Source organism: Thamnophis elegans, chromosome 6, assembly GCF_009769535.1.
Source record: "Thamnophis elegans isolate rThaEle1 chromosome 6, rThaEle1.pri, whole genome shotgun sequence".
Classification (NCBI taxonomy): domain Eukaryota; kingdom Metazoa; phylum Chordata; class Lepidosauria; order Squamata; family Colubridae; genus Thamnophis; species Thamnophis elegans.
The window spans coordinates 61,163,163-61,175,753 of record NC_045546.1 but is presented as its reverse complement, the minus strand read 5'-3'; the positions used below and the strand labels follow the sequence as shown (position 1 = coordinate 61,175,753).

At 44.1% G+C, this 12,591-nt stretch overlaps 1 protein-coding gene across 7 annotated transcripts in view; it reads right to left on the bottom strand.

The window, feature by feature from the left end:
- The window catches only part of BCOR (BCL6 corepressor), a 115,923-nt gene that overhangs the window by 50,442 nt on the left and 52,890 nt on the right, over nt 1-12,591 (bottom strand). For all 7 annotated transcript variants that reach the window (XM_032219181.1, XM_032219180.1, XM_032219184.1 and 4 more), the window contains 2 exons: nt 9,109-9,240; nt 7,892-7,970 (listed from right to left, as the gene is read on the bottom strand). In XM_032219181.1, coding sequence (XP_032075072.1) covers nt 7,892-7,970; nt 9,109-9,194 — 165 coding nt within the window. In that variant the 5' untranslated portion in view covers nt 9,195-9,240. The remainder of the gene's footprint in view (nt 1-7,891; nt 7,971-9,108; nt 9,241-12,591) is intronic.

The following is a 12,591-nucleotide window of genomic DNA, read 5'->3' as shown; positions in this document are numbered from 1 at the left end:
GTTTTGCATATAACAGACTAGTGGCTACCTGGTCTGAGATCAACATATTAAATTGGTCTTTTAATAAGGTAATTGCTTCTTTAATCTTTATATCTCCTGGTTTTAAAGTTAACTCTTGCTCTTTCTTCCTAATTTTATCTTCCAGTTCTGTTCGCTTTTCCCCTTGTTTACGTCTATGTAATCTATTTAGATTTATCAAAGCTCCTCTCATATACACTTTACTTGCATACCATACAATTTCCATAGATGTACCCTTATTCATATTAAAAACAAAGTATTCTGTTAACAATTTTTTACATTCATTAGTATATTTCTCATATCTAAATAAATTTCCATTCAATCTCCAAGACCTTCTTGCTTGCGTCACCCCTCCCAACTCCATCCAAACTGGATTATGATCTGATAAAACTCTGGCACATATCTTTGTCTTCTTCACCCTAGAAAGCAAATCATTGGTAATTAGTATGAAATCAATTCTGGAAAAGGATTGATGTCTATCAGAAAAGAAGGTAAAATCATATTCTTCTGCATTTCTTTCTCGCCAAATATCTCTCAGATCAAAATCACCCATCATATTGAAAAAGGACTTAGGTAGTTTGGCTCACATTTGAGTATTTGGGTGAGAAGCCTTCTTATCTTTCTTAGTGTCCATAACACCATTCCAGTCACCCAATAGTATGCAGGACGTATAATCCCACTGTACTAATTTGGCATGAAGTTTTCTATAAAATCCATCTTGTTGTTGATTGGGAGCATATATTCCCAGTAGCAATGTCCTTTTCCCTTCTAATACCAAGTCTATTGCAATATATCTTCCGTGGGGATCTGCTTCGATTAATTCAGCTTTCATATCCTTTCTTAAGTATATAACTATACCATTTTTCTTCTCTGTAGCAGAAGCTATAAAATGTTGTCCAAATCTTGTATTAATCAGATATTTTTGATCAGTTGATCTAATGTGAGTTTCTTGCAAACAAATTATATCATTCTTGAACTGTTTAAGATTATGATATATTTTCTTTCTTTTCTGTGGAGAGTTTAATCCATTGACGTTCCATGTTAGAAACTTAGTTGTCATCTTTAGCTCCCTGAAGCTTTTTTAGAGCCATCTGAACATCCTGGAGTTTAACCTTGGGTCTGGCTCCTCCCACTGCTTCTAATCTGGTAACTGTAGCATCTTGACCGGTAACAGGTGTTTGTTGTGATTGTTATTTTTTTAATTGTTGATCCATTCATCTGGTAATCACACGGTTTTGTCTTTGTTCCTTGGCTCCTTGTACTTCTGAGAGAGAAATCTTGTCCTTCTTGTTCTCTTTCTCTGGGTTCATGTGGGGCGGGATGTCCGGCCTTCAAGATATTATGGTAAAAATCTTGAGCTTTCCATACTGAATTAAGACGGTATCTTTGCCCCTCAAAAATGAGTGCTAGCCCAACTGGTGCATCCCATCTGAACTGTAGCTGACGATTTTTAAGCTCTTCGACTAAAAAGGCATAGTCTTTCCTGGATCTTAGCATTTGAGGTGGTATCTCTTTCAGAACAGTCACTTCCTGACCCCCAATTTGAAGCTTGGTTTTATAGGACTCTTGCAATATCATATTCCTCATGTCTCTTGTAGTAAAGTATATCACAATGTCCCGTGGAAGCTGCTTCTGTCTAGCCAGCCAGGAGTTAGCACGATAAACCTTAGAAATTTGCCAATCAAAATTTCCCCCTGGCCTTCCCATCAGACTATCGAAAGCTTCTGAAAGAATCTGTTTCGAATTTTCCTGATTGTTTTCACGCAAACCTCTTATTCTTAGTGCAAGTTCCATTTGTCTATACTGTAACATAATAATTTCTTTTTCAGCATTTCCGACTTTTTGTTGCACCACATCCATTTTCGATACCAAATTAATATTGGCATCATTAAGATCTTCTAATCTGTCTTCAATTCCCGAGACATATTCTGTTAACGAATTAACAACCCCCAACATATCATCCCTGAACTGTCTTTATCAGACAGTTCGTTATGAGCAACGGATATCTCCTCCTTAAATTTTGTTTCCATCGTAACTACATGATTTTTAAATGCTTCAGCCAATTCCTTCTGAAAAATTTCTTTAGTTAATGGCTCCCCTATGGTGGGAGGAAGTAATGACTGTAGTTTTGTGCCAGGGGCAGGCGAACAGCCTACACTTTTTGAAGCCGGGGGGGGGGGACCTTTTGGATAGGGTTTTGCTTAGAAGCCATTCCAAGTTTTAATCTTCTTCAGCCAATCAATAAGCCTCTCTCTGCTGGTCGATTGTGCAGCTGTTACTATTCACTTTAGTATTAAATCACTCCTTTCCTTTGAAGTTTTAAACTCAAGTTGAAGTTTAAACTTCATAACTCTTTAAGTTATGAAACTGTTGACCACACCTCCTCTGACTGGAAGAGTTCAGTTTTGTATGAAGGCGCAGCCAATCCAAGAGATGCAAATATGAGTTAGGACCGGAATATGAAGGTCAAATGATGTCATGGAAGGAAAGTTCAAAGGTGAGTCCCAGAACTCATGGACCAGCTGCTGCCAAGGGTGGGGTTGGATTCTCCCTCAGCACACATTTAAGTACCGTTCAGGTAAGTCAACGGTTGTTCTCCTGTGCGCTGCTTGGAGAATCCAAGCATGGGACATGCCAAAGCAATGAAAACTAAGGGCGGGAGCTAGGCTGGTCCAGGGTTCTGGAAGTTGAAAGAACCCTTTGTAATACCCACTGCTTGAATGAAGCCTCTGCCAAAGCAAACACGTCCAGTTTATAATGTTTGACAAAGGGCGATGGTGATGACCAGGTTGCCTCCTGAATATGTCCTCAATAGAGGCTTGCATTGTCCAAGCTGCTGAGGTGGCTGCACTCTGGGTGGAATGTGAAGTGATATGCTTGGGAACTGGTCTAGATTAACTTTCATAGTCAAGGGGAATACACGTTTTCAGCCAGCATCTGATGGTGTTGAAAGATGCCTTCTGGCCCATAGACGCTGGCTGAAAAGATACAAATAATGCTTTGGATTTCCTGAAGAAGCTGTTCATTTCACATAGCGACGGAGCGCTCTTAGAAAGCCTAGATGGTGCTACTGTCTTTCTCGTGGGTGCACGGGGTGCAGACAGAAGTCCGGGAGGATAAGCTCCTGCACCCGGTGGAACCAAGTGTTGATCTTGGGGAAAAATGATGGATCCAGCCAGAGGACAACTCTGTCTGGATGAAATATACAGAGATCCTGGCATACCGATAGAGCCGACACCCTCCTAGCTAATGTAACGGCTACAAGAAAAAACATTTTAAGGGTCAATAATCTAAGGCTGATGATACGGATGGGCTCGAATGGTGCTGTAGTGAGAGCCTGGAGTACCAAGGTCAAATCCCACATGGGATAGCAATAAACCACAGGTGGCTTGAGATTTACAACTGCCTTGAGAAAAGTTCACACCCTCTGGTGTAGTTAGGGTATGGCCGTGGCCACCGTCGACAGCACTGCGAGCTGACACCAGAGTGTGCTGGGCATTAGCCCTTTGCCCATGCCCATCTGTAGAAAGTCAGGTACCTGAGATACTGAAGCCAAGATGGGGTCTATGCTGGAGCTGCGGCACCACCTGCAGAAAGAGAGCCAGGTGGCATCATAGATGCGTGTAGTGGATGGGTGTCTGGCTGCCTGAAAAGTTGTTATGACCCTGTCCGAGAATTGCTGCCAGGCTAGGATATCCTTTTCAAGTGCCACATGGCAAGTTGCATCCATTGGCGGCTTGGATGGATGAGAGCCCCCTGGGAAAGGAATCTGCCATGGTTGGGCGGATTTGGGTGGGGAGCCCTCACTAATTCCCAAAATTCAATTAGAGCTAGTCGGACTGTGCGTAGCTCCAACCAATTTATACTGTTCCACAGTTCCTGTGCATTCCAGCGGCCATGCGCTACCGAGACAGGGCTGTTGTCCATTCCTTTGGTTTGGTTCTTTGAATGGGCATCCTCTATGTAGTTTGGATGACTGCCACCATAGGAATGACCCGGTCACCTTGGGCGGTAATTGTACCCTGGTGTGGGAATGGCTGGTGTGGGCTTTCTGGAATGGGAGCAGGAACCATTAGAGAGCGTGTGCATGGAATCGTGCCCAGGGAGCAATGTCTATACAAGAAATCATTTTCCCTAGGAGCTGGGAAAAGGTTGCCAATAGTAAGGTTCTCCTTAGCTGAACCTGACTCACCAGTGCCTGGGTGCTGTTTCTGCGCTCCTGAGATAGAAACACTTCGCAGAGCTCAGAGTTTATGATTGTCTTGAGATGCAGCAGGCTGGTGGATAGCTGCAAGTGGCTCTTTGGGAAAATGATGACGAATCCATGAAGCGTGGCGATTGTGGTCTGGAGATCTTGCCTTGCTTGGACGTGGGATGACAAAAGAACCAGGATGTCGTTGAGATAGCAGTTTACTCTAACTGGTAGTGAGTGAAGATAGTTGGTGATAGCTGCCAAGAACTTCATGAAGGTCGCGGGGCCAATGGCGATTGTGGTCTGGAGATCTTGCCTTGCTTGGTCGTGGGATGATGAAAGAACCAGGATGTCGTCGAGATAGCAGTTCACTCTGACTGGTAGTGAGTGAAGATAGTTGGCGATAGTTGCCAGGAGCTTCATGAAGTTTCATGGGGCCGATGAGAGGCCAAACAGTAGGGCCTTGTACTAAAAGTGGCACCCTGTGAACTGGAACTGCAGGAACCTCCTGTGTGCCAGGCACAGGACAAACTGGAACCGCACGTGGAGGTAAGCTTGGGCACGTGGAGGTATGCTTGGGCACATGGAGGTACGCTTCCTTGATGTCGGCCAATGTCATCAGACCACCCTCACAGATACAGCCCAAAATGGTCTTGAGTGACTGCATCTTGAAGCACTGATATTTTAGGTGGAGATTAAGTCTTTTCAAATCTAAAATGGCTCTCCACCACCCTCCCACCCCACCTGAGCTTTGGGTACTAGGAATAATATCAAATAAAATCCTAGTCTTTCCTGTCCCAGGGCACTGCCTCTATGGCTTGGGTGTCCAACAGGTGTCGGATCTCAATGTCCATGAGGCCCCTTTTCATCTGACACCTGGGAACAGGGCAGCTGATAAATTGCCTTGGGGGGATGGAGAGGAATTCTAGTGTGAGTCCCAGCCTCACTGCTTAAATAACCCAAGCATCTGAGGTGGTTTCTTCCCATTGGTGCGCAAAATGATGTGAGATGACCACCAATGAGGCCATCCTCTTGGGAGTCACCTATAGCAATGAAAAGGCCGATTGGAGGTGCCACAAAATGGCCGTCGGGCGTGAGGTTGTTGCTGGGTCTGCTGTCTGTTTCTATCTCTAGCTCCAAACTATTCCTGAGAATCTCGTGTCCCTGTGTGTATGGTTTGTTGTAACTAGGGAGATATGGGGTTGGAGCTCCCCCAGTATCTGTGGCCCAAAAGGACTGGCACCAAAAATATGTCTGAGTCCTCCTGTCAGTGTGCCTACGAGGATGGGAGCACCTTGCGCTTATCCCATGTCTCTATTAAAATAGACTCTAACACATCTCCAAATAGCACCCTTCCCTTAAAGGGAGCAGATGCTAAGTGCCATTTGGAGAGCATATCTGCCTGCCAATGGCAAAGGCATAGGAAGAGGTGTGAGGTGACATTAGATGCTACCACTTGGGAGGCAAATTTGGCTGCATTGAGGGTAGCGTTGGAAGAATATTCAACTGCTGCAATCAGTTTATTTACATCCTGATGCAAGCGCATATCCTCTGGCACTATTCTTGCTTGCAGTTGCCTAAGCCAGACAAGTGAAGTCTTATTAAAAAATGAGGCTGCCGTAGCAGCCCTCAGCACCCGTGCTGCTGCCTGGTTGTCTTGTGCAGCATTAGTTCGCCTTGAGGTCCTCCACTCTAAACCCATCTGCCACCTCTGAAGGTACCAAGGCAGTGGAGGCCAGGGCCGCTATAAGTGCTTCCATGGTGCGGAATTGCAGAATTCCTTGTAACTCTGGGCTCGAGCTATAAAGCTTCCTATTGCTATTGCTGGGAGGGGGGACAGCAGCTGGCTGCGTACATTGACATTGGACCACATCCAAAAATAATTTAAGGGCTGGAATTACATCTTGTTCCGAGACCTGCTCTGCAAATAGGCAATCTGCAAGGAACCGAGGTGCTGGCCTGAGTGCTAAAGCCTGCCATATTAGCCGTGATCTTAGCCTTATATAACAGTGAGTTGAATAAGGCTGGGTGAAATAACACAGAAAATGCGGGTTTGTCCTGAGCTGGGGCCTCATCCTCAGAAAGTTCCTGATTCCCCAATCACTGAACCTTCACTATAAAGAGAAGGTAGAGGGGATGGGGGATCCAACTGAGAGGTAGACAAGGGCCTGGGTAAGGTAGAATGACAAGGGGGTTGCCCCCTACGTTGCAGCTCTACATCCACACTCGGTGAGATGGCTGCTGCTATCATGTCCTAAGACTAAAGGAGGTATCCTCCTCAGGCCTCAATCCCGCAGCTGTGGGGGTGAATGTTGCCACCGGCACTGAGTGCACAGGCACAGATATAATGGCCAGGCCAAAGTCAGCTAGTCACTGAGGGGATTGGGGTCCCAATCCTAGGTCCTTGGCAGACAATCCCTTCGGTAGAGGTAAATCCGGAGACCAATCCTGGGTCCCTGCCATGTTAATAGAAGACCCCGGCGGAGGAGATGAAAGCCTTTCCACAGTTAGGGCTGGCAGTGACCTGCTAATAGCTACAGTAGTTGAAGGGTTGGGCAGATGCTGCCCCTTCTGCTTATGCCTGGAGTTCCTGTCTGCAGCTGCAGACGAGGTGCCTGCACGGGTCCTACTACAGGTGTTTTTTGTAATGGACCTTCCCACCCTGGTGCTAACCCCGTCAGGGTCTGTCTGCAGTAAGGGGGATGACCCGGCCCCAGTGCTGCTATTAGAAATAGAACGATCTGCCATTATCCCAGCAGACTCAAGCTTATAATCACGATCCCTTCATCTCCTTAGAATAGGGCCAAGAGCAATTCGCAAGCAGTTGCCACAAGTGTTGCTGGAGCAAAGAACACGCAACCACACTGCTGTAGACCTTGTCCGCAATGGTGGAGTGGTGGCGTACTGACCTCCCAAAGCTTGTGGTTGGCGACTGTTATTACGTCGCCGTAGCTTTCGGCGTGAAAAAACACAAGCCATTGCTTCTCAGCTGAGGAAGAAGGTGCGAATTTCAAACTTGCCTCCAAAATGACTGCCCGTCGTACCCAGTGATTGCTCTGACCACTCAGAATGGTGGTGGCTGCTCAAGTTTTGCCGCTGAGGCAGCTTCCCAATTCACAGTCCCTGCAAGTAGGGACTGCTACACGGCTCCACTCGCCCTCAGGAGAACGCAGGCTTTAAAGTGTTTGCTGGAATTTTTATAGTGCTCATTCACCTCTCAAGGTAGGCTAGTACCCAAAACTATACCAAGCGGCTATCCATTGGAACGGAAAGCCACCCCAATGCTGCAACCGGATCAAACTCCTTTAAGCTAAGGAAATTAAAAGGCTACATACAAACACTAGTAATTATGCATTAAATATTGTCTATTAACCTAGAGAAAATATATTTACGTCTCTTCAGGCTGGACTGAGTTAAAAAACTGAACTCTTCCAGTCAGAGGAGGCGTGGTCAACAATTTCATAACTCAGTCTCTAGGCTAATGGACAAAGTTAACCCATGCTTGGATTCTCCAAGCAGCACACAGGAGAAAATAGAGATCTTAATGTCTAAATACCACATCTGAACCATAATGAACTAAATGCTTCATCATCTCCAACTGTACTTAATTATTTGTAAATGAAACAATATATAACAGGTTAACAACAATTGTATCTTTAATCTGTATTATCAGTTTCTTACCACACTGTGGTTCAGGTGATTTTCTTCCCTTAATTCCAGCCTGCTTTTCAAGACATCTCCATCATTTACAGGGATTTTCCTGTTTTAAAGGGATGTTTAAAAACAGGTTTAGAAATAAAATTATGAGATTTATATTTTGATATGACTACTTTTTCCTATTAAGCTGTACCTTAATATGTATTTGTGAATACTATGGATACATAGTATTCCGGATTATAGGCAAAATAGTGCAATGAAATATTAAGGAGCATGAGAATAATATCTACAGGCATTCATTCAGTTTTGAAAGTTCTTTTTTTATAAAAAGAAGTGTTTTTTAGAGACGTACAATAACCTTTCTAGTTAACATTCCAGGTTGGTTTATCTTTTTTTAAAAAAATGAAGGAAGTAGAAAATTATCACACTGTCCTAATATCATACAAAAGATGAGCTGTTCAGTGACAAAGAGGAAGCCACACATCTGTGCCTTGGCAGTGTTGCGGCCCAGGGACTTGTTATCCTAAAAAATGCCAATAAAAAAGCTCCTTGGTGCCAACTTTCAAATCCCAGGGACACAATTGCTGACATACAGCAGAAGGAAAGTTTCATCATTACCCAGAAGAGTCAATTCTAATCTATGATATTTAAAGTGACACAATCAATATATAAGATAAAGCAGCACCTTTGATTAAATATTGTACCAAAACACAGCTAGCCAAACACTTTTATAAACTTTTATATGTATCCTTTTATTAGTGCTTTGATAATGTAATGCCAAAAGTCCTCAACTACCATGTATTGTAATCTTCTTTCTTTCCTTCCTTCCTTTCCGTGTCACTTTAAACTAAAAAGAAAAAAGCTATATATCTTCAGCAAGGTTAGCAGTCTTAACATAACCTCTAGGAGAGACATCAGGTAATAATTGTTTGTCATGTCCCTTCAGAGTGTCGACAAAATGGGTTTCAGAAAGAGAAAAAAGTGGGGTGTCAAAAACAGAATCAGCTACTATGTGCATTTTCAATCAGAAAACCCTTGAGGAAATACGCTCAAAAGAACAATGTTGTAACATTGAATACAAGTATTGTACTTACAATCATTTTATCAAGTTTCCCATAAAACTTACTCTGAAAACTTTTATTTGTAAAATGGGCAAATGAATGCAATGTTCTCTACTATGGTAATAGAAAATCTCCAGTAATAATGGTAAAATTTACAATTTCTGATACATAAATATTTACCTGTCTTCATTAATTCCACACATACGGACCCTCTCACTGCTCATCCAGCTATGAACATTGCCATACAGGGGAGTTGCAGAAAGCATGACGTCGCCACTTAGAAGAGATTCTTTCTTCCCAAGCGTTTACAATCTATTTAAAAACAAGAACATATGGAATTGAGAAAACTGGCCTAGAAGGAAGTGCAAATATCACAGCAGAATCACCAGACTTTTTTGATAATTAATTCTGAATGTGGGATTGGAAGATAATAAAAGTGCATAGTTTACACACACACACACACACACACACACACACACACGCACGCACACACACATACACATGCAATGAAAAAATTTATAGATCAGATGAGATAGATATTTTTTTCTTCATACACTTTCTGAGAATTATGATTTATTCCATTCTGTTGACAAATCTAACATTTTTAAGAGCTTCATTCAAATTTAGAAAACTAAAATCATTCTATTTTTATGAACAAAATACACCTGGCTTATACTCAGAAGAGAGATGACCATTTAATATTCCAGCAAAGTTAACCTATATATACCTATTTCATTCTTCTACAATATTACTTTGAAAAACATAATGGAACTAGGCTCTAGAACGAATAAGCCATCAAAGGAAATCCAACTAACACTAATTAGTTATATCATTTATTGTATGTATTCCTGGCTCAGCTAACTAAAGATGTTAGAAATTGTAGTCCAACATAGGTGATAGATCTATCTACTATACGCCAAACAGTAAAACCATAAAATATATTAAATAAACAGTACCAGCAGAAATCTATTATCTATCTAATGTGCTGCTTCAATCAGTGGAAAAAACAATATGTTAGCATTTAAAATACCAGAACAAAAATATTAAAAAGAAACTAGAACCAAGAAAACAATACTTTAGCACATTGGAAAAAGGATAAACCAAAGTGAATCACAACTATAACATCAATATACAATTAGGGAACAGATCACTCACTCTATTCCAAGGCCTTCTGAAAGAGCCAGGTTTTCAGACTTTTATGAAATCACAGTAGGGTTAGGGCTATGGAGATTTCAGGGGAACAATGTTCCACAAGATAGGAATACTTACAGAGAAGGCACATCTCCTATAATGCTGGGACCTGGAACATGTCACTTTACCAAAACAACAGGAGAAACATGGTACTATAGGTAAGCAGGTCTAAAGCACAACCAACACCTTCAACTGCACTAGGAAGACCAGGATAGCTACTTCAGTTCACAAAGCAAAGATGCTGAATGGACAAAACAGAAGTTCCCATAACTACTCATAGGACTGTATTCTGTATCAGTTGTCACTTTCAGTAATTTTCAAAGGTAAAGTGTAAAGTGGACTTCAATGGTCCAAATTTGAGGTAACTATGAAAAGGATTTCCTGATCCAGGAAAGAATGTAATTAGTGAATAAGATGGATTTTTGGGAAAGTGTTCATGGCTGCAACTGCCAGCCTAGTCCACTGAACATAAATTGAGGGCCCATGAGAATTCCCAAATTATGTACAAATTTTACCTGGAAGAATTAAATTTCTGTAACGGGAAAGTTCTTGAAACCAAAGCCATTCAGTCCAGTGGTGGGATTCAACCGGTGTAACAACTATTTCGCTGAGCATTTGAAAACTTACCTTCTACTGCAGTCCCTGTGCAAAACAGCTGAGGCGCGGCAATCCGCTCTCAGTTGGGCTTCAGAAAACAGAATATAGGTAAGTATCAGGGACGTACAGTCAGGGGAGACAGGGGAGGCGGGGCCTCACCGGTATCATGAGGAAAAGAAAAGAAAAATTAAAAGGAAAAAGGCTAAGGGTAGTTGCTGCCAGAATGACTCTGCTTAGTGCTAACTGCAGGGGGAGGCGAAAAAACTACGGGCCTCCTTTGCATAAGGAATTTTTCGCCTTTTAACCCTTGCTCAGAGTTAAGCAAGGTTTAAAAGGCGAAAAATTTCTTATGCAAGGGAAGCATGTGGTTCACTGCCTCCTGGTCTGGGAGCAGCAGGTCTTGCCTAAGTTGCCTTTTTCTTTTTACATTTTCATCATGGCGGACAAGAGAGTTGAAATGATCCTCTGACACAGCTGGAAAAGGTGGGCCCGAGGGAGGGGACAGGGGGAGGAATTCAAAATTCCAATCATCCATCCCCTATAATATGCAGCTATAAAGTGATATTTGATGTTTGACCGAGTATATAAGTGTAGTAATATGGGACATCATTTTAAAATGGTCAGTTTCCCATAGAAAATTATAGTTATTCTTGAACACTTCCCAAAATTCACTGCAACATGTATGTATTATTTGGTTCACCAGTTGAAACATAAATAATTCCCTGAAGAATATTTAAAGTGGTAAAAAGAAGCTGACTTCTTCAAATGAGGAGCCCGGACAAGGCTGGAGCGAGAGCCGCGGAGGCGAAAGGCGAAGAGGGGTGGGGGTGGGGTGTTCCAAGAGGCCTCCTCCCTTTTTGCACTCCGCAAGCCAGGCCCACAGCAGCAGAGGCTCAGCTCCACTTCTATCACCCCCTCTCCGCTCCAGAGAAGCCGGCCGCGGGCGAGTCTCTGCAGCCCCGGTTCCGGTTCCGTCTCCAAGCAGTTCCGGGAGGAAATGGGCCAGCCCCGCTTCCCTCCCCAGATTTTCCGGGAGCGGAGGACCCGCATTCCGCTCCCCCTTCCAAGCCTCAAGTGGCCAGCCTTTCGCCTCCGCGGCTCTCGCTCGTCTCGTCCAGGCTTCTCCTCGACGGGCCTGCCGGAGCGCTGGGAGAAAGCGGCGGGAACCGAGGCTGGCCACTCGGGGCTTGGAAGGGGGAGCGGAATGTGGGTCCTCCTCTTCCGGAAAGTCCAGGGAGGGAAGCGGGGCTGGCCTGTTTCCTCCCGGGGCTGCTTGGAGATGGCTTGCAGAGTGCAAAAAGGGGAGGGGGGCTCTTGGAATACCTCCCCACCCCTCTTCGTCTTTGGCCTCTGCGGCTTTCGCTCCAGCCTGGGCAGGAACCGGCGCTCTTCTGCTGCGGGCGGGACATACTCCTGGTGGCCTGCGGCTCTGGTGCCTGCAAGGTGGAAATGTTTGCCCTGCGGGGCAGGCAAAAGCTGAAAGAAAGCACCCCACTGCTTCTGCCTGGCATAGAGGTGCCCCGTGCCCTGCAGCTGGGTCGGACATAGCTGCAGGGCACAGGACGCCTCTATTTTAGACATAGCTGCTGCGGGGGGGGGCAAAAGCCACTTTCTTTCATTTTGCCTCACCAGCCATAAGCTTCACCGCACGTCACTGGTAAGTATAGAGCAGGGGCGGGTGGGCGGATGCAGTTGAAAGTCGGAGCAAATCAGTTCGCTCCCAGCTGATAGTTGGAGCTACCAGTTTGCCTGAACCAGTAGAATCCCATCCCTGATTCAGTACCATTCCAGCCTTTATAGACTCCAGATACTTTATAGATCTCCCCAACACTAACTGGTTGGCCAGGGGTTAAAGTGTAAAGTTTCATATCATCC